The 25727-nt window shown below is 49.8% G+C and overlaps 2 protein-coding genes across 11 annotated transcripts in view; both read left to right on the plus strand.

Moving 5' to 3' along the window:
* UBR4 (ubiquitin protein ligase E3 component n-recognin 4) overlaps window positions 1-13536 on the plus strand; it is an 81901-nt gene extending 68365 nt beyond the window's left edge. For 9 of the 10 annotated variants that reach the window (XM_068915596.1, XM_068915599.1, XM_068915600.1 and 6 more), the window contains 12 exons: window positions 443-633; window positions 993-1166; window positions 1707-1806; window positions 2350-2568; window positions 2838-2951; window positions 3643-3785; window positions 4119-4244; window positions 5037-5231; window positions 6853-7077; window positions 10775-10865; window positions 11459-11621; window positions 12398-13536. In XM_068915596.1, the coding sequence (XP_068771697.1) occupies window positions 443-633; window positions 993-1166; window positions 1707-1806; window positions 2350-2568; window positions 2838-2951; window positions 3643-3785; window positions 4119-4244; window positions 5037-5231; window positions 6853-7077; window positions 10775-10865; window positions 11459-11621; window positions 12398-12462 (1806 nt within the window). In that variant the 3' untranslated portion in view covers window positions 12463-13536. The remainder of the gene's footprint in view (window positions 1-442; window positions 634-992; window positions 1167-1706; window positions 1807-2349; window positions 2569-2837; window positions 2952-3642; window positions 3786-4118; window positions 4245-5036; window positions 5232-6852; window positions 7078-10774; window positions 10866-11458; window positions 11622-12397) is intronic. The other variant, XR_011135693.1, reaches the window with a different exon arrangement.
* A 4729-nt stretch (window positions 13537-18265) lies between these two features.
* IFFO2 (intermediate filament family orphan 2) overlaps window positions 18266-25727 on the plus strand; it is a 36168-nt gene continuing 28706 nt past the window's right edge. The window contains exon 1 of the mRNA XM_068915758.1: window positions 18266-18888. Within this exon, the coding sequence (XP_068771859.1) occupies window positions 18281-18888 (608 nt within the window). The 5' untranslated portion in view covers window positions 18266-18280. The remainder of the gene's footprint in view (window positions 18889-25727) is intronic.

Raw genomic sequence — 25727 nt, forward strand, 5'->3', positions numbered from 1 at the left:
TCAATAGAGAAAGAGGCAGTTTTGCTGTGGTTTATTGAGTGTTTTTATACTTATTGAAAACATAGTTGGTTCCCCAGCTAATTGGGGATATAAACTATATCTCGGCTACATTAAGAATGAGAAAAGTTTCTTTCTCACCTTTTAAAACTACCGGTATGTAAGAATCTGACTTCTTTTGGGCTGAAATTTGACCTTTTTGACTAGAGAATGCTTTAACAGTAGATGAAGGAAGTCAGGTGTCAACTGGAAGAGCTGACAACAGCCATTCCACTGGACATTTGGGAATGAGGCTGTCTTTCGTTCTTCAGCAGCCTATTTTATCAGGGCCAAGAGCTCTAATTCATCCAGACCAGGGCAGTATACCAGCTACTGGAGAGTGGGGGTTTTCTTGAAGAGTGTAGATTTATTCCTGAACATAAATCATGCTCCTCTTTCTTTGCAGGGTAACCTCCTCCTGACTGGTGACAAGGATCAGCTGGTAATGTTGCTCGATCAGATCAACAGCACTTTTGTCCGCTCCAATCTCAGCGTCTTGCAAGGCCTGTTACGCATCATCCCTTACCTGTCCTTCGGAGAAATGGAGAAAATGCAGATTCTCGTTGATCGATTCAAACCCTACTGTAACTTTGATAAGTATGTTGACAGATTTCAACTAAAAACGCATGAAATCAGATGTGCGGGGAAGTCTGTACCTTTTCTCATTGATACTCATTTCAGTGTAATGCAAAGCTTCAGAGTTTCCTGGTGCATAAGCTTAGTTTCCTGTTTCACTTCTAAGCCGTTTCTAGAAAAAAATAATATGTGACTCTGTAGCTTGGGAAATACGGCTTTAAAGTGTGTTCTGTGATGACAGGGGCCTGAGTGGGACGGTGGGTGTTCTGAGTCTCCGAGCTGGAGTATAGGTGTGCATTCAATGACAATATAATGAGAATCATTGTACAGGCAGAGATTTTTGAAGAGCCTCCAAGTCACTGTTTCTTCTCCTAACTCAGGTATGATGAGGAGCACAGTGGAGATGACAAAGTTTTCCTAGACTGCTTCTGTAAAATAGCAGCTGGGATAAAGAATAACAGCAACGGCCATCAGCTGAAAGATCTGATCCTCCAGAAGGGGATTACACAGAATGCCCTTGACTACATGAAAAAGCACATTCCTAGTGCAAAGAAGTGAGTTGCTTGCTTGCGGTTGTGGTAATCCTGAGCGTCCTTGTCTCATTTCATCACCACTAAATAGAGCGATCTTCCAAGAAAAGCGTTAACAAGTCCACGTGCAGAAGCACTTGTACTTGATGCAGCTGTGGTGCAGAGGATCTGGTGGGACAGTGCTACGATGGGGATGGGCTACAAGTCCTGTACTCTTCCCATTTTACGTCCTGAGCTGATTTCTTGGATGTCATGATCCTTGCGTTTCCTTCCTGTTCTTTACCGATTATACTATAACAGGGCTTTTGCTGTTGATGACCTGCTCGTAAATATAAAACAAATCCTAAGGCTGAGAGTTGACACTGTGGCTATTAGTGTGCACAACATGGAAGTGGGAGTGTGGATGTCACTTCGTTAATTAGTGGAGGAGGAGGAATGCAGAGGGAGGGATGTTTCTCTTTGCCTGCAGCCTGTGCTCTGCAAGCTGTGCTGCTGGCTGGCTGCCAGGTGCCTTTTCAGAACTGGTGGCTGTCCTTCAACTGCCGCCTCTTGTTTTCTGTGCAGTTTGGACGCTGACATTTGGAAGAAATTCTTATCTCGGCCTGCACTTCCTTTTATCCTGCGCCTGCTCCGAGGACTTGCCACGCAGCATCCTGCTACGCAGGTAAGGAGACTGTCTTAGAAGCAGAGCAGGACAGGACTGGCTTGCTACTCTGCCTTTTGTGGCCAGAGCTAAGCAAATATTTCTGTAGTAGTTAATTCTCTGATGTTTTTGTTGAGCTTGGAGAGATGCACGGCCTCAGGTCCGGTAAAGACCGGGGGGGCGGAGATTTTGACTTAAATATGTGTGAGGAGTACACACAAGCGTTCTGTGAAGAGAAGGTGATTTAGGACTGTGAACTGTGTAGTATTGATAGGCTTCTCAGGGCCTAATGGCCATTTTAAGATCGCTGTTTATGTAGCGTACACATCTGAGCTCTTAGTCATGTCCAGTGTAGAAGCAAATTGCCACAGTGTTGTATGCAGTTTTAGGGCCCGGGGTCCGTAATGTGGGAGCGTCAGAGAAGAAAGTAAAACGCTACAGTTGCTGAAAACCATTACAGATCAGTGCTTCCACTCAGCTGCTGTGGGTGGGATTAGAAGGAACAGTTACTGTCGCGTGCATCCTTTCTTTTTGCAGAAGATGCTGTGTTTCAATCTTTACTAGGTGCTAATAGGTACGGACTCCATTACAAACCTGCACAAACTGGAGCAGGTGTCTAGTGATGAAGGGATTGGGACATTAGCGGAGAATCTTCTGGAGGCACTGAGGGAACATCCGGAGGTGAATAAGAAGATCGATGCTGCCCGGAAGGAGACGCGTGCGGAGAAGAAGCGTATGGCTATGGCAATGAGACAAAAGGCCTTGGGAACTCTGGGGATGACGGTAATGTCTGTTTGCACTGATGGCAGACTAGTGATCTCACGATCTTTTTATTTCTGTCTTGCTAAAACTGCCACACGAGGAATTGTGTAAAATGATTTATTGACAAATATTGGAGAGCTCAAGCCCATGGTGTGCCTGGCACCCCTGGGAGAGTAAATATGGTTGCTACTAGCAGGCTGTGAAATGGATTGGGCATTCCTGTTACAATGCTGGGGATGGTGCAGTTCATTATGGTGTTTTTCACCTGCCTGAATCGTTCTCCCTTTCAGACAAATGAGAAGGGTCAGGTGGTGACCAAGACTGCGCTGCTTAAACAGATGGAGGAGCTTATAGAAGAACCGGGTCTGACTTGCTGCATCTGCCGGGAAGGATACAAGTTTCAGGTAAAGTGAGATACGTTTGCAAAGTCCTCTAATCAGTGCTTTGGCCCTGGGAGAGCGGAGAGTCTCGGGTTTGGTCCTCAAGACTGGTAATTCCAGAGGTCGTTGAGAAACGAAAGTGTGAGATATACATGTATGTGTATGTCTGTTGAAGTTTCATCTTTTAGGGCTTCCTCAGTGATTATTGAACCCTGTCATATGCTGTCCCGTTGCTCTGGACAAGACATTTGAGGTGGTTTCTGGGCAAATTGAACTTTTTAGAGCCCTTTCAGTGCCCCTCAGGCCCTGAACGATACTAGAAGCGTCAGAACAGCTTTGCTCGTGTCTGTTTATAGTTTATTATAGCCAGTTTATTCTGGCTTGTTTGCTTGTTCTTGTCTTAACTGTAGGCATTGCCTTTGAAGGTGGTGGTGTGTTCAGGCAGGCTTAACAGTTTGTTTTGAGTGGAAGAGTATGTGTGTGCATGTGCGTGTGTCATTCTGTTTGAGTTCTGCTGCGATGCCCCCCTTCAAACTAATTGTATCTTACTCTCATTCCTACTGGAAAAAAGAGTTGGCCGGTGTCAGGTTGAGGTAGGGAGGTTGTTGCCTTAATGTCCTGAAAAGGCGAGAGTCAGTGCAGCATCACACCGCTATAAACTGTGACTTGTTTACAGACGTGAATAAACTCCAACACAGCTCTTTTGTTATTGCAGCCTACGAAGGTCCTAGGTATTTATACTTTCACCAAACGTGTTGCACTGGAGGAGTTTGAGAACAAGCCCCGAAAACAACAGGGATACAGTACAGTCTCTCATTTCAACATCGTCCATTACGATTGTCACCTTGCAGCTGTAAGGTACGCTCTGATTGCAGGCGGAGGAGTGGTGGTTGATGTTACGTTTCAAGGTGTTTTTGGGGTGTGGGACTTGGCCTTGTAACTTAAAATGGATTTGCTTATGAGTTAGTCACTTGCTAGCTTGGAGACAGCCGCTGGCTTCTCTGTTGTGGTCTGCTTTAATACAACAAATAGAGGTCAGGCCTTGGCACTGAAAAGTGAAGTCCGTTACCATTAGAAATAACTGCCGCGTAGTTCAGAGAAGCTGTGGAATTGTCAGTATCGTGATGGCTTCTTTGACAAAAGCTTGCCTACTTCTAAGTTGCCTGGGTATGGCTTCCTTTCTCAATGCAGGCTGGCTCGTGGCCGCGAAGAGTGGGAGAGCGCAGCCCTACAAAATGCCAACACAAAGTGTAATGGGCTCCTGCCGGTCTGGGGACCTCATGTGCCAGAGTCTGCTTTTGCTACTTGCTTAGCAAGGTGAGTAGACCAAGTTACTTCCCCAGCTGTTTTGCGTTCGGAGTGGGTGAGGCAGTATGTTACGACAGCGGCATGAAAGTTTCAAACCATGGAATCAAGATGACAGCAACTAAGCCTTAGTAACTCTCAACTGTTTCAGACTCCACCATCAAGGGATCTGAACCAGATTACATCTCTGAAAAAAGAGCAGGTGTCTGTCTACTTCTTGGCCTCACAAGACCTGATCGGTTCTTTACCTCCTTAGCCCCAAGTCGCTCCTGAGCATGCAGTATGTGCTAACAACATTGACTTGTTTGCAGATGGGCACCTCTGTTCTGTCTGAGAAGCGCAAGAAAGCTCAGATAGGGAGGTACTTTGCCAGAGAAACCTGTCTGACACTAACAGATTCCCTTGCATAGATTTCCAAACTATGTTGGACAGTATATGAGTGTCAGTAACTGCTGGATTCTGACCACGTCCCTAGAGCAGATGGAGATTATTCATCCTGTTGTCCATGTTCTGGTCCATCTAGCTGTCTCCTGTATCCCAAGCCCTGTCCATGGGAAAATAATATTGATGCGTATAGGCAGATGGGATTGGATTCGCCAGAGTAAGCTGAGAGCCTCCCTTCTAGGGAGGTTAATTGAAGATTGGCAGTGGTTACGCTTTCATATCCTGTTTGTATTTTAAAGCTTTTCTATGAGATGTTTGCTGAAACTCTGAGCTCTTGTATTATTTGTAGTGCAGAAGAAGAAACTTTATCAGAATTTTAAAAGGATATTTAATGAAGTAACACTTATTACTGTTTTCCAGACACAACACGTACCTCCAGGAATGCACAGGGCAGCGGGAACCCACCTACCAGCTCAATGTCCATGACATTAAACTGCTATTTCTCCGTTTTGCAATGGAGCAATCATTCAGCGTAGACACTGGAGGAGGAGGAAGGGAGAGCAACATACACCTCATTCCATACATAATCCACACGGTGCTCTATGTCCTCAACACGTCAGTATCTCTTTCCTAGCAGCAGCCTGTCCTTCCCTTGCTTAGTCTCAAAGCAGGTCTACAAGTGCTGCAGTCTGGGCTTGTACGTGCATGTGGCCAGAAAGCTGGGAAACCTCACAAGTTTTAGAAGGAACCCAAGTGCATGTTTTAAGCAGGCTTAAATTGTTCACTGTGAAGCATTGCAGCTTGAGAACATGCAGGATAACAGGGAACCTACTGAATAGAAGCAAATGGGAATTGTCTCCTTTTTCCATTTTAGGTGTAATTATTACCTCTGGGCTGAGCAGTGGGATTATTAGATTAAAGGAACACTGCCAGTTTAGTTTGTTGTGGAAAAGCAGGAGAGACTTCAATGAAGTAATTGTTGTCGATTGAAAACCCAACTCTAGTATCATTATTATCTGGGCTGACAATAACCCAGTCAGCTTCAGTTCAAGTTTTGACATACTAGATGTCTCCTATAGCGTTCAGGTTCTTAAGGCTGTCATTTTTAAGACTAAGGGTTTTGTTTGTTTGTTTTAAACCAGTAAACAGTAGCATAGCAACACTTCCATTGAATTGTTTTAGTAAGATCTTATTTATATACAGCATAAATATCAGTCATGCCTTGGCTTGACACTATGGCTAAGTGTACAAATGTATAGATACTTAAATAGTTATGAATACATGAACTAGTTCTGATAATGCAGCATCCGGGGGGGGGGGGGGGATTAAAAAAAAAAGCCTATTAGCCTTTTATTTGCATAGTGGGGTACAAGAAAGTAATATTAATTAGATGAAGGTAAAAAAATGAACATATATGTCTCTTAAACCAAAGTCATTCCAAATTGAGTGAAATGAAATCTTAGCTTCCTTTCCATCCTGGAACTAATCCTCATTTCAGCTCTTACACAATTTGTTGTTTTTCATATCTATCTCCAGATCCCTATGCCGTTGTTTACTGATTCCCTTGAGGGACAAATGAATGAAACTATTCATTTCATGTCATAAGTCTGCTTGGTGGCACTAGAGAGCCCAGAACCCACTGTGTGGCTGTTGCGTAAAAACGCATTACGTAGTTTCCAGAGATTCTTTCTTTCTAAAGATGTGTTTGATATTAAACGTAGAGGATGAAGAGCTATTAGCTGGCTACCAGCTGCATCATGTAGCAAATGAAAAGTTCATGCAACCTTGACTCCTAGACACAGTTTTATCTGCCATGCATATTGCTTCATGCATTTCTGATAGGGAGGGCATACCTGACTTCAAAATTGGAAGACTTATCTGGCTGTCAGCCCTGTTCTGATCAAGTAGAGCTGTAGGCTGCGGTAGGCAGTGATGCATCTTCCCAAGGCACGTGGTAACTCAGAGTAGATAGGATCAGCTCTGGGCTTCCAGGGCTCCTGAAGAGACTGGAGCAAGGGAAAGGAGAAATATAAATAAATAAATAAATATCTATCTATCTGTATATATATTTTTATATATGTGTGCGTGTGTATGTGTCTCTCTCTATATAGAGAGAGAGAGATATATCAGCTTACAGTAAATAGGCTATCTTTTTGTCTTTGCTTCTGAGAAGTAACAAATTACATATAAGAACGCATGAGTCAGAACAGCTGCTGATGCTTCTATTGTGTTGCAGAACTCGAGCAACGTCAAGGGAGGAGAAAAACCTCCAAAGTTTCATGGAGCATCCCAAAGAGAAGTGGGTGGAGAGTGCTTACGAAGTGGACGGGCCCCATTACTACACCGTGCTGGCGCTGCACATCTTGCCCCCCGAGAAGTGGAAAGCCATGCGAGTGGAGATCCTCAAGAGACTTCTCGTTACCTCCCACGCACGTGTGGTGTCACCAGGGGGAGCCAGCAGGTTAGCCATGACCCCATCGCTGCTCTGCAGCTGCCAACTTACTCATATTACTGTCACAGCAGTCAGAGCCGCACAGCAGCTTATGGGGAGCTAAGGAAAGGCGCATGCATATTTTAGAACAGCAAATATTAACCCTTTCTGAGTAGATTGGTACTCTGCATTGCAGAGGTCTGAGCAGGAGCATTCAATTCTGGATGCTTGTTGGAGTAGATGTATCAGGGGATGAGTCGTGCTTTTATTCCCCCTCCCCGCCCCCAACCTTTGGAGCCATTAGCATGCTCTGTGTTTGCCTTGACTAAAGAGACTGCTTCTTTGCTCTTTATGATCAGTGCAACGGCTTCCTTAAATAGAAAAATAGAAATAGAAATCAAATGCCATTGCTTTCAAAAAAAAAAAAAAAAAAAAAAAAAAAGGAAAAATCAGTAGCAGCTGTCAAGCACTTGAGAAGTACAAGAATAAATGACTCTGCCTTCCTGACAAAAGAAAGTATTTCCAGAGAAGGACGGGGAATTCCAGTTTCTGAAAGGATGATTTTAAATAGCTGTCATAATTAGGAATAAGTTCATTATTATTCTAAGTCGTCTTAAAGGGCATTCTTATTCTGATGACATAATTATGTGTTTGATAAAGTCATTGCATTGTAGTAACATACAACACAGCATGCATCAATGCTGTTAGAGGTATCAAAAGCGAAAGAGCTTCCTTGCCCTTAAGGGGTCCGCGGTATTGATTCCTGCGTTAGTTTTCTGCTGTTCAAGCTCAGCCTGTTCCACATTCGCATCTCCCGTTTCCACCACCCCTGCCTGAGTTCTGGGAAAGCGGACTTACCGATTACAGGAGATACTCTCCAGGAAGTCTGCTTTCTCGGACACAAGGGCATGCCATCTTTCACGCGGCCTGAAAAAAGAGACTAGTGAAGGAAAGCCCCTGTGTGGTTTGCTGTGGATGCTCGGTGTTTCAGAAAACCCTCAGTAAATAATTGCTATTTTTTTCCCTAAGTTACCTCTAAGCATGTATGCAATAAAAGCGTACTGAAAGGGACATAGCCAGAAACTCCCTGCTAACCATCTGATCTGTGGAATTTCAGAGGAAAGCACTCCGAAATAGTTCTCAAGAATTATGTCAAGGTTTATTCAAGGGCTTTCTTTAATCCCTGTAGACTAAGAGCACAAAGCCTTCACTGATAATGCCTTTCAGAAATAGAAATATGGGAATTCTTACTGCCAAGGTCTTAGCTTATTTACTCTTGTGGTAAAGCTGGAAGAGGGAGATGGACGTGGAAGCACTCTGCAGATAAGTGCCAATGCCTTGAATTTGTAGGCTAAGCCAAAGGGGAAGCTAGTGCAACATCTGCACCGTTGGAGCAATACGCCTGCATACAAAAGATTAAAATTAGCATTCCGCATTAGATGCGGTACAGGGGTGTTATCTGGGAACACAACCGCATGGAGTATGGCAGGATGGTGGACTGCAGGTTAAAAAGATGCAAGGGTTCACTGCTGCTTTTACCGGGGAAGCTGGAGAGAAGTTGCTATAGCAACTATCAGTGCATCTAAAAGCGGCTGAGGATCAACGTATGTTCCTAAAAAGCCCCTGCAAGCCTTCCTAATAAAGATGCCGGCGGTACCATGCACCCGCTATAGTGAATGAATAAGGCATCTTGCCTGTGGCCTGTCCTGTGGTCAGGTGTTTTATCCAGCTGCCCAGCATCCTTTCTGTAATGTTCGGATCAAATGCAAGGCAGATCTGGGGAGAACCTGGCTGAGGATATTAGATTCCCAAATTCTGCCAGTATGTGCTCCACTGCATACCTCTGCCCTAGTGAGGAAAAGAGTAGATAACTCTTGTAACCCACCTGGGAAAGGTCTCTCCACTGTTGACTCATTACCCGGTGTCGCCTCCCATGTCCCCTCAAAGACCTTCAACCATCTTCTGTCTCTGCCGGGAGCTACAGCTATGGTGGTTTTGTGTGCAAGACCCAAGTGTGGCAGGTGCTGAGCACCTGCCATGTTTTAGGAACACCTCCTATTTAAACCCAACGGTGAAACTACCAGGATGGATAGGAGTTGATTTTGTTGTTTTGTTTCACTTCTAATATTGTTTACAAATTCCAAAGAAAAGAATCAAGCGACTGATGATCTCCTCATTAATATTGACCCAGGAATTCTGGCTAGAAAGACCCTATCGACAATTTGCAGTGTAGCTTTCGTGTGGAGTTTGAGGGGACGATATCCTTTTGGATTTTTTTTTTTTCCTTCGCTCCTGACTCTGACCTTTTTAAAATATTCATGAGAGCAGCGAGACGCCCCAAGTGTTAATGTCTAACTTTCTGCTGGAAATCCATGCACGGCTGATGAGCCCGAACCAGCTTACATTAATGAAAATGCAGCAGCTATTACACGACGTAGCCGTTCCAGACGGTAGCTACATAGACTTAACCCACAAGGGCCTTTTAGTTTTCAGTTAAAGGAACAGAGTCCAATTAGATCAAAACCATTCCCGTGAAAAGAAATTCTGTCTTGCAGAATTCGGGAGTCTAGAATTAGCCCTGCCCTGAGTTGCTGTTCTCCCGTGGAAACGTAGTCACCTTTACTGATTGGTTTTCCTTTAAATAGCGAAGCCTAGCTGCCCAAGCAGGCTGCCACCTACCAAGGCGTCCGTTTTAAGGGAAGGGAAGATCATGTTGTCACACAGGCGTAGCTCTTGGCATAAGAGCAGCAAAGCGTTCATTTCACAAAACACAACCTTGTGGCAGACCGCGTTTGGGCCCGCGGTTGGATGATACCCTTTTTGTCTTGCTGACTTGTGTCCATGGCAGCTGAACTAGCTCTAGGTATATTAAAAAGGCTTTTTTTCCAAAGCCTTTAAGTGGTGGACAGGAAGCAGCATGTGGTGAAGCCAGATGTACGCGTGAAACGCATGTAAGAAAATTCCAAACGCATTAGACTTGCTGGCAGGAGGTTCCACCTTGCCAGAACCTGTCCGTGATTAATCCTGTGAACTTCAGCAAATTGTGGGAGCTGTTATCCCAGACCTGCTCTGCGCCTTTTATAGCATTTCTCCAGCCAGGCAGTGGACTTTGAAAAGCAGAAGCCCTTTCATGGCAATGGAATAATCAAGCCAGGTGTTAAATCAAAATCCTTCCATTTGTGCAAAGCTGTTTTGGGGGGGCCATGGCAAGATGTTTCCCTCGGAGTCTTTCAGAAACGTTTTTGTGAGTTAGAAGCAAAAAATTTGTTCTTTGCTATTAATATAGACTATGTTTGAAACCTGGAGTTACTCATTTCTACAGGGTTCAGGAATCTGCCATACTCAAACCACTGAGCATAGAAACGGGGGCTGTGCGTTTTTTTTTTTCCAGCTCTGCTGTTGACTTCCTAGGTAGTCTTAGCAGGCCACTTCCCTCCGTGCTTATTTTCCGTCCTGTGAATTAAGATTTTATTGGCTAACCTGCCTTGGTTACATTCGGTACAGCTTGTCGAGCAGTTTACTAGCCGGAGGCATCCGTGGACAGACATCGAGGATGCCCAGTGTTTGTTTTGTGTCCTAGAGCACATAGCAAAACTCACTCGGAGACATTCCCCGTGTGTATTATTGATAGGCTTTCGGGCTATTTCAGCTTTCGTGCTATTCATCAATGGGTTACCAAAGCAGGGTAAAGTGATTAACTCAAAGACTGATTTCATTATCTTCCTAGGCTGGCAGATAAGACAGTGAAGGAATATGCAACATACCGCTCTGGCCTTCTCTTCTGGGCCCTAGTAGATCTCATTTACAACATGTTCAAGGTAAGAAAAACCATTACAGTTAATCTGCATCAGCTTTCTCCTCTGAAAAACTACACACGCACTTTAAATAGAAGGTTGAGTTTGAAACCCTTTCTTCCAAAGTCTTGTAAACTTAACATTTCACCTGCTCACGTGGACCGAAAGGCTGCAAGGGTCTGTCGGTGCTTGCGTACCCCTAGCAGTCTGGTATCTGAAGAGCTGAGAGACTCTTGGAGCTTGCAGCACTCCTCCGGTATCGTGTACTCGCTTCTCTGCCTGTTTTTTCTATTTGTGGTTCACTCAACCAAGGATGTTCAGTGCTGCACCAGGGAAACGGTTGGGTAAGGGGCAGGAGGGGTCACCCGCCAGATGTTTGCTTATGGCTCCCAAAGAAGGGTAAATAATTAGGGTGAGAAAATGCCTGCGACCTTTTTTGGACTCTATAGAGAAAGATTAAGAAGTCATATAGGAGGTAACTTTCCTATGCGGCTCGTTCACAAGAGGCAGGGAAGTTCAAGGGCAACAGGAGAAGGCATCAGGTTTGGAACTATTCTTCCAAATGGTTCTTTTTGTGGGCTAATTTGCGCTGACTGGTGCCACGTCCTCCCTCGCAGAAGGTGCCTACCAGTAATACAGAGGGAGGCTGGTCCTACTCTCTGGCTGAATTTATACGACACAACGACATGCCAATACACGAAGCTGCGGACAAAGCCCTGAAAACCTTCCAGGAGGAGTTCATGCCAGTCGAAACATTTTCCGAGTTTTTGGATGTGGCTGGTAAGCATTCGCTTTACCTTTTATAGGCTGTCTTATGTAACTCGTGACGGCCAGTTGCTTGAGACAACAGCATTCCAGACGCTGTTGCGGCACTTTGTTTGCATGAGACGGAGAAAGGAGGAGACCTCAGCGCTTGAGCTCTTGCCTCAGCTAGTTCAATAACAGTTGGCAGACTTGCTTGAGCATCCCCAGACAGGAAAATTTCTCTCGCCTGATCCTGCAGGTGTCGAGTCCCCCTCCCCCCCCAGCCCCTGCTCTGTAGAAGACGTATGAATCCATCGCAGCTTGGGTGTTTTGGGGGTATATGTGATTTAAAGGCTGCTTAAACGCAGATTTGTAATGTGACCGGGTACTAGAGACCGCAGCTCGGTGCTGTGGGAGTTTCTACTGTGAGAATGTTGATATCCCTCCCCGCGAACAAAGAGATGCCGAAACTTCACCTGCAGAGAAGCTACTCTAACTACTGCTAAGAGGTGCTAGTGCTCCTGGCCAGGCTCTCACTGGCCAGTGTACGGAGCTGGCAGCTAGCAGAGTCCCCCTGCTTAGCTCTGCACAAGAGTAAGCGTCGTACGGATTTAACGTACGCACGCTCCAGTCCCTTCTGCACATGTGTCCAAGGAGGGTTTATCTTTGTCTTATCCTTACCTAAAATAACATTGCAGCTGTCATCGTTAACTCAGGGTACCTACGCCCCAGCACAAATTCCTGGTGTGGGCAGGGGAAACTGCTTTGTGGAGCTAACGAGTCTGTGTTGTCTGTTGTTTGTTTGTTTTAAGGGCTCTTGTCAGAAATCAATGACCCTGACAGCTTTCTCAAGGATCTTTTGAACTCCATCCCCTGAGCCGCCCGGCAGAGAGAGGTGTGGCGCGAGGACTACACTAGCTGGCCTTCCATCCCTTTGTGTTCCTCCCTGTGCAGTCTGTCCCTTCCCTGAGGAGTGCTGCAGTTTTGTTTTTTTTTTTTAATTATTATTATTTTCTACAGTTATTTTTTCTTGGAGTGATTTGGAATTAGATTTGTTTTAGCCTGTATTTCAGCGCTTCTATCTGTAAAAGCCTCATGTATTTGAACTGGTTGAAAGAACTTGTACAAAGAGGAATCCAAACCAGAAGACCTGAACGCTTTACTGTGCACCTCTTTGAAGTTAAATAAATCAAACAAATGGGTAAGATGGGTTCGACTAGTATTTTAACAGTGCAGCAGCCTAAATGCCAGGTTCTTTCTCATCTTTTCTTTCAGAGCAGCCTCTTTCTGGCCCGTAGCGCAGACAAGGAGCACGTAGGAAACGAGACTTGTAGTGAGCAAGGCAGCAGGTTGACACCATGTTTGCTGGCTCCGTACGTGACGGAGCAGGTTTCCTCCTGGGGGACGGGAGCCTTAAGAGATTCGCGGCTTGCAAGGGGAGCGTTTCCTTCCATCCCTGCCTCGCCTGGGCGGGTGAGGGGAGCTGTCCCAGCTGTAGCCGTTTGCCCTGGCGCTTGGTGGTTTAGCCCCTCTTGGAGGCTCATTGCGTATCACGGGCTCTTTCCTGCCTTTATTCCCACCAAGGCTGTATTCAAAGCACGCATGCGTTTTATTGCCTCGGGGAGCGTACCGACGGCAGCGTTAGCTCTGAAAGGGACAGAGGGATGCTACTCACAGCTTTATTTTATTTATTTTTCTCTCTATCCAGTAAAATTTTCGGCTTCAGCAAAATGCATGGAGAACAGACACCGTGTGCTTCTTGAGCTGGCCGCTTGCTCCTTTGGTAGCAAAAGCTTGCGTTTTGGTGTGCGCACCCTGGCTTGAAGCCAAGTACCTCTTCTGAATACAGCCTTGCCTTTTCGCAGCGCGTTGTGCATGCCGGATCGGTTCTGCTGCCCTGTAACCCAGCTGACGGACGGTTAAGCTGGAATCTAATAAAGCTTTCCCTGTCTTCCGTGTCTCTGTCTGAACTTGAATTTCCGCAATCCTCACGCAGCCCCACAACGCGGGGCGCAACGCTACCCCATAAACGCTAATTATCTCGGGGGCTGAATAACGAGGCAGCCTGTTCGCTGTGCTAGGTGTGGTGATTAGCCGCTGGGCGAAGGCGCGGTGTTTTTATTTCTCACCTCCGTGGGTGCCGATTTCACCTCCGGCGGTGGCCTCTGACTCCGGGGAGGAGGACGAAATAGCCGATTCCCTCGAGAAGTTTGCCCCGCGTCTCGCGCGGCGTTGCAGCGGGCCGCGTTACCCCCTGCGTCCCTCTGCCTCGCGATGGTACGGGAGGGCGGCTACCACGTTTAGTTGGTTCCCGTTTCGTATTAGCAACGTTACGCTTCCCCTGTCTTCTAACCGGTGTATGGTTTATCCCTTGCACCATATACAAGAGAAAAACTCGTTCTGAAAGCGCTGTGAAGTCAAACCTAGCGGTCTGCTCTCCAAATCAATGGAGATGACATGTCTGTGGGTGGATCGCACACACAGAATCACAGAACGGTTGAGGTTGGAAGGGACCTCTGGAGATCACCTAGTCCAACCTCCCTGCTCCAGCAGGGTCCTCTAGAGCACGTTTCCCAGGATCGCGTCCAGACGGGTTTTGAATATCTCCAGCGAAGGAGACTCCACTACCTCTCTGGGCAACCTGTTCCAATGCTCTGTCACCCTCACAGTCAAGATGTTTTTCCTCAGGTTCAGATGGAACTGCCTGTGGTTCAGTTTATGCCCGTTGCCTCTTGTCCTGTCGCTGGGCACCACGGAGAAGAGGCTGGCCTCATCCTCTTGACACTCCCTCTTCAGATACTTGTACACGTTGATGAGATCCCCTCTCAGTCTTCTCTTCTCCAGGCTCAACAGGCCCAGCTCTCGCAGCCTTTCATCATAGGAGAGATACTCCAGTCCCCTCATCATCTTGGTAGCCCTCCGCTGGACTCTCTCCAGTAGTGCCATGTCTCTCTTGTCCTGGGGAGCCCAGAACTGGACACAGCACTCCAGGTGAGGCCTCCCCAGGGCTGAGGAGAGGGGCAGGATCACCTCCCTCCACCTGCTGGCAACACTCTGCCTAATGCAGCCCAGGTTCCCATGGGCCTTCTTGGCCACAAGGGCACACATGGTCAACTTGTTGCCCACCAGCACTCCCAGGTCCTTCTCTGCAGAGCTACTTTCCAGCAGGTCAACCCCCAGCCTTGTCCTGCTGCGTGGGGTTCTTCCTCCCTAGGTGCAGGACCCTGCACTTGCCTTCGCTGAACTTCAGGAGGATGTGCGACTGTTGCTTCCCAAGAGCACAGGACTGGAGCTTGGCTCTAAGGCGGCAGACAACGCCAAAACCCCTTTTCTTCCCAAAGCAAAGGACCTTTCCCACCGGTGTGATTTCTGGAAGCGGCAGCGAGCAGGCACCGAGAAGCCAGGTTTCCGCTGCTGTGACTGTAACGCGCCTGCCGACGCGCAGGGTTCGGGTGCGAGGCTGACGCCCCGACGCGCTTCGGCAGCGCCGTTCTGGTGAGCTTCCCAAGCCCCCAAAACACCGCCTGGGTTTTCCTCCCTGTTAATTGGCACGCAGTTACGCTTTAGTAACGTAACCCGCCCCTTTCTCCTACGTCTCCGGCTGTCCTGCGTGGCGCGACGTCTGGCAAACGGCCCCTCTGAACAAGAGCTGCTGCCGCGACCGGTGGGCAACCCGTGCGGGGAGGCCGTTGCACGGCGCTGCGCCGCCCACACCGCTTTTCCCCGTCGGCCGCGGCCCCGACGCGCTGTGCAGCCCCTCGGCTTTCGCTTCGCGGCGCTTCCCGAGGGCTTTGCGAGGGGCCAGGCGCGTGTTTTGCCGGCAGCGAAGAGCGGGGCGCCACAGCAGCGCCTCGAAAACGGGGGAAAGAAACGTTTCCTAATTTCCCCGTGGGGCAACCGGGTGGCGCAGAGCCTTGGCGTTTCTACACCCTTGGGGGTTTCTACCCCTTGGGCGTTTCTACACCGCAATTTTCGAGGGGTTTCCCGCTCTTTAAACAAAATAAAAGGGCAGGAGCTTCCTTTCGGAAAGCCGCCGCCGGGATCTGCGCCGCGATGATGAGAATAATTCCTGTCGTTAATTACGATCCTGCTCCGCGCCTGCTCTCGCGCAGCGAGGAAAACCGGCAGCAGCGCGCCGGGGACGCCCCAAAATCTCGTGGGGCCAGCCGGGCCTCGCTCCGCTCTCCCGGTCGTTGGCCGACGCGCCGAGTGCGTCCTCGGCCGTGCTAAACTGAACTACTAAAGGTTGGCACAAAAGCAGCGAAGCAGCTTCCGCCCCTCGCCCAAGCCGCGGCCCCCGACGCGCCTGGCCGGGGTCGCCGGGTTTGCCGGTGACTTCAGGCGAAGGCGAGCCGCCCCGCAACGCGTCCTTGCCCTGTTATCAGCCACCCCGGCGACCGGCCAAATATTTTCTGTTTTCCCGGCGAGGGAATTTCGACACCCTCCAACCTTCTCCCTTATAAGGCTCGAAGCCCTGAAGCCCGGTGACTAATCCTCCCCTTTCTCCACCCGTAAAGCGACCTGATGCTCCTTTATGCAATAACCTTTTTTTTCCTCCCCCCCCCCCGCTGGTGAAGTCCGACGCTGCATTTTTTTTTGGGGGGAGAAGATCCCAAATGTCCTCCCGGAGGAGGGGGACGAGCTCGTTCCCGAGGGCTGGGGAAGGCCGCCGCGGCCCGCTCTTGGGCGCTGCCGCTCAGGGCTGGGAACGGAGACGGATCGGAAGCGTTACCCGTCTCGCCAGCGGCCGTCGCCGGATCGGTTCCGCCGTCGGGAGCGGCACTGGCTCCCGTTCTCGGCCCAAATCACTGAGCGCTAATCGGGGCCCCGTAATTCATACCCGCCATCGGCAGGCGGTGGAGAGCTCCGAACGAGGGGCGTCCTGCAGGGAGCATCCCACTAGGAGCATCCTGCTGGGAACATCCTGCTGGGGCCGTCCCACGGGGAGCATCCTGCTGGGGCCATCCCGCCAGGAGCATCCTGCTGGGACGATCGTGCTGGGACCGTCCCACCAGGAGCATCCTGCTGGGACGATCGTGCTGGGACCATCCCACCAGGAGCATCCTGCTGGGACCATCCTGCCAGGAGCATCCTGCTGGGGCCATCCCACGGGAAGCATCCTGCTGGGAGCATCCTGCTGGGACCATCCCACGGGAAGCATCCTGCTGGGACCATCCTGCTGGGACCATCCCACGGGGAGCATCCTGCTGGGGCCGTCCCGCCAGGAGCATCCTGCTGGGACGATCGTGCTGGGACCGTCCCACCAGGAGCATCCTGCTGGGACCATCCTGCTGGGGCCGTCCCGCCAGGAGCATCCTGCTGGGATGATCGTGCTGGGACCGTCCCACCAGGAGCATCCTGCTGGGACCATCACACGGGGAGCATCCTGCTGGGGCCGTCCCACCAGGAGCATCCTGCTGGGACCATCCTGCTGGGGCCATCCCGCTGGGACCATCCCACGGGGACCATCCCGCCAGGAGCATCCTGCTGGGGCCGTCCCACCAGGAGCATCCCTCCAGGATCGTCCCGCAGGGGAATCCCATTTTCCATCCGAAATGTGCAGAACGATAAGCGCTATGGACAAGTCTCTCCATGAGCTAATCCTTCCCTTTATATATATATTTTACCCCCCGCTTCTTTTTTTTTGCCGTACGTTCTCCGCCAACGAAGCCGAGAGCGAGGACGCAAGTCCAGGCTGAGCGCTGGGAAATAAATTGCCCAAACTGACCGCGTCTCTCTGCGCCGCAGGCCAGCCGCTGCCCGACGTCAGCGATCGCGGGCAGAAGTGGCTGTAACGAGCGGCGTATTAAAGGCGTTTTCCTGCGTTTTTTTTTTTTTAATCACGCGCCTCCGCCCAGGACAGTGGTTTTCGGAGACGCGGCTGGGGTGACGCCGGCCGCCTGGGCTTGCCGGCTCGCGCGGGAGAGGAAAACAGGAGAGATCAGTTAGAGAATTCCCCTAAAAGTCAAAAGCGCTAATCGGGAGGTACGCCGGGTGCGGGGGGGGGGGGACACACGACGTTTTTAAACTAATTTGTAACTATTATTATGACTATTTATCCAATATTCGACTATTTATCGGCTAGCCCGCTATTCCACCAGAGGAAGGCCCAAAGCCGCCCCAGGCTGCTCCCGCCGGCACCGCGTCCTGCCGCGAAGCGCTGCGTTTATTTATTTATTTATTTATTTTCCATTGAATTTCTTCCTAATTGCGGCCGGCGCCACGTGGAGCCGCCCGGGTGGGGAGGGCGTGGCTTAGCGGCTGGGGGCGTGGCCTCGCGGCAGGAGGGGGGCGTGGTTTAGCAGCGGCGGTGGCGGCGGAGAGGGGCGGGGTCTGGGCGCGGCGTGGCCCGGGCGCGGTGGGCGTGGCCCGGGCGCGGCGGGCGTGGCCCGGGCGCGGTGGGCGGGGCTTGGCGGCGGCCGCTCAGTGCCCGGGCAGCGGCCGATGCGGCAGTGGCAGCAGCCGCAGGAGCGCGAGGCGGCGGCGGTGCGCGCGCGCGCGGCGCCTCCTTCCTGCCCCCCCCCTCCCTCCCCTCAACACAGGGCAGCCGTTAGCGGCCGTTGGGGTCCCCAACGGCCGCTTCGCCTCAGCCGCGCCGGCCCGTTGAACCGCCGCTTCCGGCCGGGCCCGCTCCCCTGCCGTCAGCGGCGGCGGAGGGCGGAGGGCGGCCGGGCCCGCTCGGCGCCCGCGGCAGGATGAACTCGCTGCTCTTCGGGGAGATGGCCCGAGCCTTCTCCGCCGGCGCGGCCGCCCCCGGCGGGGCGCCCTGCCCGCTGGGGCCCGCCGGCTCGGCGGCGGCGGCGGCGGCGGCGGCGGCGGCGGGGGGGGGCCCGCCGGTGACGGCGGCGCTGCGCAACGACCTGGGCTCCAACATCCACTTGCTGAAGGGGCTGAACGTGCGGTTCCGCTGCTTCCTGGCCAAGGTGCACGAGCTGGAGCGGCGCAACCGGCTGCTGGAGAAGCAGCTGGCGGCGCAGCAGAGCGAGCGCGACCGCCGCCTCCGCTACAAGACCTTCTGCCGCGACCAGGCCGTGCAGACCGACGCCGCCGCCCCGCTGCCCGGCGCCGCCGCCGCCGGCCTCTCGCCGCCGCAGCACTACAGCCGCCTGCCCGGCACCATCTGGAGCTACACGCAGGTGCGGCGCACGGGCGGCGGCGGCTTGGAGACCTTGCAGGGGCCCGGCGTCTCCTGGATCCACCCGGACGGCGTCGGCGTGCAGATCGACACCATCACGCCGGAGATCCGCGCTCTCTACAACGTGCTGGCCAAAGTGAAGCGGGAGCGCGACGAGTACAAGCGGAAGTGAGTGTGTCGCTGTCTGTGTGTCCTGGGGGTCCCCGCCGCGGAGGTTTGGGCTGGAGGCCCTCGGCACCCGCAGCCTTCCCTTTTCCCTGGGGCGAACCCCCCCCCCCTCCTCCTCCTCCTCCCACCCTGCTGGGGCAGGGATAGCGCCCCCAAAAAGCGAGGAGGGGGGGGTCCCCTCCTTGCGGGAGCCGCAGGCCCGCCCGCGCTCGCCCTGCGCAGAGGAGCCTCGTCAGCTCGGCTCCGAAAAGAAAAAAAAAAAAATCCCTTTCTGGAGACGAAAAATCCCTTTCCTTCCTATTGCGTCGCCTCTAAATTTAGCTCGTCTTCGGTTTTAGTTTTTTTTTTTCCCTCCCCCCCCCGCCCTCCCCACCGAACCGATGGCTCCTGTAGTCGGTGTGGTGTGCCAGCTCTCCTGAATTAGCTCAGTGCTGCAATATTTGGGTTGCAAATACTGCAGGGGCAGGTTTGCCTTCGAAGGTGTTTCTTTTGGATGGGCTTTACAAAAAAAAAAAAAAAAAGGGACCAAAAAGCAAAGCTCAAACAAGCAAACCAAAAAAAAAAAAAACCCCTATAACGATAGCCTCTGTAAACCCTGGTCATCCCGAGGTTTTTCTTCCCTTCTTGCGAAGCCCTGGGTTTTCTGCATGCTGCCCTTTCCCTAGGGATCGGCGGCGTTCCTTTCGGGTCGCTCCCTTTGCCTGCTCGGCATAGCCGTGGTGGAGGTGGCGGCCAGAAGAAAAGGGGAGCTGGGAATCTGCAGGGAAATTCCTGCATTGTCTGACGAGCTGCCTGTCCTTCGGGGCCGCTGCTGTGGGCGCTCCCATCTTCCAGTTTGGTCACCTTTAGCTTAAAAGCGCGTTTGCTCGCTTCTTAGTTTATTTCTTCTGGAGAACAATTAATTTTTTTTTGTCTGTCCTTTTTGGAGGCAGCCAGCGTTTCTTGGCTGTGCAGCGGCCTACGAAGCACATCTTAATTTCTTCTGTGCAGCATCGCAGAGCTGCAGGGTGATCTTTGCATGCTCCTAGTCTTCAGCTTTTGTAGCAGAACTGTTCTTGTGCGTTAACCCGGTTTACAGACAGGCAGTGCAAAACAGTATTTTCTGGCATATTTGTTCACTAGTAAAGTGCTACCGGCTTCCAGTGCACCTTAAAGCTTGGATGCCTTGGTCTCTAAGCTTAGTACTAAATTTGGAGGAAAGGGAGTTTTTTGTGGCCTAGGAGACATAGTCGCGCCACGCTGTTGTTCCTGTAGTTGGTACCAAGGAGATGGGTGTTGTGGTACTTGAAAGGAAACTGCGTTTGATGATGTTTTGGTTAAGACAGATAGGGTGACATAACTCACACCCAACACATGAGCAAGTGATGCTTCCTCTCTTTAATGGAGATTCTCGTTCCTCTTACGTAAGAGGAGGCTAAGGGGTGGCCTCAGTTCAGGTTTTTCTGCTGGTAGGCAGTTAATGCTGTCTAGTATGCGTTCGCTTACTCGTGCACAGCAGACTCTACCCCCAGCATCTTTATTCAGCTGTAACTGCTTGCCCAGTTACTGGGATGGATACTGTATAAACCAAATAAACGCATTGGGGGCGGGGGGGAGGAAGGGACCTCTTGTAGGCAACTGCAAATGCTTGTTCCCAACACCCTTCCTTATCCTAGAAAAGGTTTTTCTCCTAATGCGTGGAAATAAACTTTGATCCCTGTATAATCAACATGTATCGCTCTGGTACTATATTTGCAGTGCATCTCTTACGATATGTTCATTACTAAATAATTGGAATGACTATTCCATTCTTCTGTGACCTTCACTGATGAGATAGACATCACACGATATCCTCTTTTGGGGTAGATGGGCTTTTTCATTTGTGGCCTTGAGCACACTTCTGCATGCTTGCAAAGTAATGCTATGCTGTTTTAAATTTAATTTGAGAAGTCAGAGGAGATTAGCCAATTTGATTTCATTATCGTGAGCTAATGTGGTGTTGCAATGTTTGTCAGTAATCCTGCAGAGATCGGTACAAATATGTTTTGTTTGTTTTTGAGATGATGGGATTCTTTGTCTTTTTATGCGTGGACATGAACACACGCTTTGGGCTTACGTTACCTTGCTGTGAACCCTTTTATGATCAAGTTGCGTTTAGCGAAATGGTCTGCAGATGGAAAAGGAAGCCTTGCGCCTGTCTCCTGGCAGCGTTATCAGGGCCTGCAGAAAGTTGGGTGGTTGCACACGTGTCTGCCCCAGGCTTGTGATCGTGACAAGACAGGCGGGTGGTCCCTCGCGGCGTGCCTCCGGAAGGGCACGGTGCAGGAGCATCGCTCCGGACTGCAGGTGTCTTTGTGCTGGGAATACCGTGTTCGCTAGAGCGGTTCCACGCGCCCGTGTGTTTTTACAGCCATTTTATTTTAGACCTGGCAGAACAAGGCAGCCGTCTCGAAGGAATCGTGCTGTGCAGCCTGACCAGTAAGACGCCGACTTGATGGGTAAGAAGGCTTAAGCAAGTAGGGATGTGTTACAGCTTTTTCCTAAAACAATTGAGGCTTCCTCCCCCCCCCCCCCAAATGATGACTGCTTGCTTAAGCCATTTTTGGAATTATAAATGGCTTCTCTATTAGGAAAATGTGTCCGGCTCCTTTGTTCTGTCCCTCAAAATCAACTTCCTCAGGCCTGGATCGTGTTTTGCCCATGTTTTGCTTGTGTCCCAAGTACAAATGAGAAAAGGCTCCCCTAAGGAGCCTAGCAATGTTTTAAATAAAAATTACTCTTTAAAAAAGATCAAATCATGTGTTTTTTACAGAAATGATATATCAAGTCAAATCTTTTTCCTACTTAACCACGATGTCTTAATCATCCAGGTATACTTGCAGTGGTTGCTTGTGGTTCTTACAGTGCGGGTTGTGGCTTCAGCTGCCGCAGTTAGCGATCGGAGGAGAGCCTTGGGGAAAAGCAACTTAATTTTTTTTCCTCCCCCCCCCCAGCCTACACTAGCATGTAAAAGAGTTTCAGGTAAGAGACCGGATTCCGATGCTTTTGAGACTTGTCAGCTGGTGTAAGTGAATTTCCTTCTCCTGGAAGGCCAAAGATGGCGGGCGGTGCTCGGCCTGCCCGGGGGCGAGATGGCTGGGCGGTGGGCTCGGAGAGGAGCAGCGCTCACGCCCGGAGCGCCTCCCCCCGTCCCGCGGAGCGGGGCGAGCAGCTCTGATTTGCGAGCTGTGACCGTGCCCCTGCCCTGGAAGGGACTCGGCCTTACTGCGCCCTGCTCGGGTGATTGTGAGGAAAATCCGCTTGGCGAAGAACGGCTAGTGAAACTATTAGCTTGTGCGCTACGTAACGACGGTCAAAGCGCGCTGCGCGTGGCCGGCCGGAGCCCGCCGACTCGGTGGAGACCTCCTGCGGTCCTTGGGCGCCTCTTCCCGGCGAGGGGCCTGCCGATCGCTCGGTGGGGCGAGGCTCGCCTAGGCGCGCGTCTTACGCTTTCCGCGCTGCTCTGAATCGGTCCGGACGCTCGGTCTGCCGGATGGTCGTCCTCTCTTCCAGCGGGGCCTTAGCCCGTACTAAGGGTTGGGCTGGAAATAATTGTTTTACCTCGGGATGGTCTTTCGTCCGGAAGATTAATAAAGTCCACTTGAAAAAGAGATTATCTGAAATTGGCTGCAGCTGGAAAGGACAAAGATTATCGTCGTCAAAGGCAACGCGCGTCAAAACTGACTGGGTCCCGTTCTTTAAAGAAGGGAACTTAATAAAAGCGCGCTTAAGACGAACCCCGGAGGAATGTCTGAGAACTTTTAAAGCTAAAATATCAGTGGTAACAAGATGCAAGTGTTGCACATAGACCCACTTAAAAACACTTTTTTACGCGCGTGGAGGAATGTAACGAGCCTGCTAGACCGCTGTCCGCGCGTCAGTCGGTTACAGGGTTGGTGGTAATGCATTCATTCTCTGCGCACAGCCATATATTTGTAATTCTGCTATTTCTGCCCTTTATGTTTTAAAGGGGTAGGGTTTTTCCAGTGCGGCTTTTCCCTGCACTTATTTAGTATTCCTGCTCCCAGAGCAGCCACGCATCCTGATACTAGAGCTCTTGGGTGCCCCTTGTAAGATGCACAGGCTGGTGTTAAACACTCGCTCTCCTGAAACGTGATATTCACTGCTGAGCAGATCTCTGCTTGCACTGGTGGGACTGGTAGTTTCTTTGTGGAGAATGAATAAAATTGCCTAATGTGAAAAGACTTGGCTGTATAACAAAAAAATCGCTATAGCTGGAGAGCTGAACTACTTGGAACTGTGAAAATTAAGAATAACTCGTATTTAGGCGTTAGACACATTTTTCCTTAAATCATGCCACCTTTGTTTCTTTAATGAAATTCAAAGACGTGCTTTCCTGATATGCGTGACTCTCTGGAGCGCTCTTAACAGATCTTTGCCTTTTATTTTTGTGTTTTTTTTGGTCTTGATGTAAGTAGGAGCTGGGATTTCTGGACTGTAGTAATGCAGAAAAACTCCTGGAAAGAGAGGAGCCTGTTTCCCTTTGATCCTTCCTTTTAACAGTGCTCCACAGACTCAAGTGGGATTGGAGCTGTACCTAGTTAAATATTTAAGTAGATAAATCTGTGTGTGCCTTGCTTAAACTGCCTTGTAATGGGAGCAACCAGAGAGGGCAGAGATGCCAAGACTGATTGGGAATTCTTTTTTTCTAAATTGCGTGAGGTAGCTATTTATTCTGAACTTTAGTTAACTGCTAATTCTGAATTTCGATTACAAAAACGAATTCACAGACAAGCTAAATGGGCTACAGTGGAGTGAAAACTCTTCTTCCCCCCGCCAGCCCCGTGCTGTGGTTAGAGTTTCGGAGAAACTTGGGCCGGGATCTGTGCCGGGTTCTTCAAAGAGCAGCTTCCTCTGCTGAGAAAGAACCGCAAGGCGCTCTGTGTGTAGCTCGACTACACCTTTTGATTCCTGCTGTGACTCATGGAGGGAAGCCTTGGGTTTCCTGAAGACAAAAAAGCAGACTTCCAAAGTAGAGCTTAAGAATTGAGTAGGTCTGTGGGAGGGGAACAAAATCCCCCAAATACCTCTGATCTTAAACCCAAGTAATCTCTGAAGATCCTTGCAATTTAAGGCTGAGGGGAGAACAAACCTAGAAACAAGTTATTTCTAGCTCTTCATCATGTGTAGTCACAGGCTTTCGCTGCAGTCACGCAGCTTGAGTGCTGGGCTTGTAGCTAAAGAAAGCGCTGGACCCACGTACAGCTCCGCAGCTGCTTTCTTGTGGTTAAGGTTCGGTGGTGATGCTCTGCCAGCTCTTAGGTTGGCTTCCTTCATGGGTCTTTTCTGCAAATTAATTTTTTTTTTCTTACTCTGCTGAAAATATTCACAGGATGTTCTTTCAGTTCTTTGTGGTTTAAGTCACCATCTTCACGTTGGTGTCCAGCCTACGCTTAACCGGAGGGAAGGCTTGTGTGTTTGCGTATGTTAGTACAAGAAGAGAAGAAACGTCTTGGTAGTTGGGCTTGGAAAAAATACTAGAAACTTAACAGAGTGTATTTGTACACCATTTTGTTTAGCTGAAGCTCTTCTGCAGCCTGGTCTCTAGTCCGTAATAAAAGATGATCTAGCTCCCAGACAGAACAAGAAGGACTTGGCTTAGTGAACAAGGCACAGGTAAGCCATATGTATCAAGGCTGTGCTTTTAAATCAGGTTTCAAACTTTTTTGCTGTACCCCACCAAACGGCTAGCCTTGTATAGGCGATTCCCTGTTCTGTGTTTCGCTCTCTCTCCACTTAGGTTTTGTATGCATGTTCTTGGGCTCCTTTCATGTACTGGCATTATCCTGATGATGTTTTGGGGATTTTTCCCCCTCGAGTCACTATGCGTATCCCCTCCCACCGGTTGAAGTAAAGTATATAAAATAAAGGAACGCACCTCTACTTTAAAACGCGTGGAGTAGAAAGGACGTGTAACGCCGTGTTATTATGGTGATAGCTTGGATGCATTGATAGATTATTGAATCTAAAATATCAGACTGTTAAAATGCTTTTTGGTTTGGGGTTAGGGGTGAACAAAGGTGGCTAGCGACCCGGAGAGGCCTGTGCTTGCTGGTAATGACAGAGTAATTTAGGAGGGTGGGTTTTGTTTTTTATGCAAAGGGAATGACTAGTGTGTATGCTGTTTCATAATCCCTGGCTGTGAGCTAGTCTAGAAATAGTACTCTATCAGATCTTTGTGCTTCAAAGGAGACATGAAGAGAGACAAGACGATAGAGATATCGATGCCTGCTAGTGTGTTATGTGGATTGCACAGGTTGTGCTGGTTGTTTCTGCTGCAGTACTAGAAGTCATCGAATCATTCCACTTTTTCAGAAAGTCGTAACTGGGGGGCTTATATCTTCACTGTGATGGGATAGACAAGGTGCTTGATTTCAAATGACTCTTAAAAATGAGATTGTTGGCATTTGTTTGCATGACTGAAAGTGTGTGGGAATCTTTCTCTTCAGCTTTATTTGCTGTGAGTGGTGTTGCTCCACGTAGAAAACATTACAGCAATTCTGCCTCTGGATCTACTTCAAAAACAGGAGCATTAGGAGAGTCTAGAGAGAATGGTGCTCTGTGCCCATTAATGATGCGTCCTGCTTGTTAATGGCACAGAACACAGTCCGGTTGCATTGTTACTGTGTGCAACTGAATCACAGATGATGCATTTCTTGAGCCCTTTGTTTAAGCGTTCCCACCCTCTGTAACTCATCTACACGTGACTGATATTTACTGGACTCCATTTGGAAGCATTCTGCTGGACTTGATGCATCCAGCTTTTCCCAAAAGACTGTTAATTTGGATCCTCTTCCAAG

This window comes from Struthio camelus, chromosome 21 (assembly GCF_040807025.1).
Source record: "Struthio camelus isolate bStrCam1 chromosome 21, bStrCam1.hap1, whole genome shotgun sequence".
NCBI lineage: Eukaryota > Metazoa > Chordata > Aves > Struthioniformes > Struthionidae > Struthio > Struthio camelus.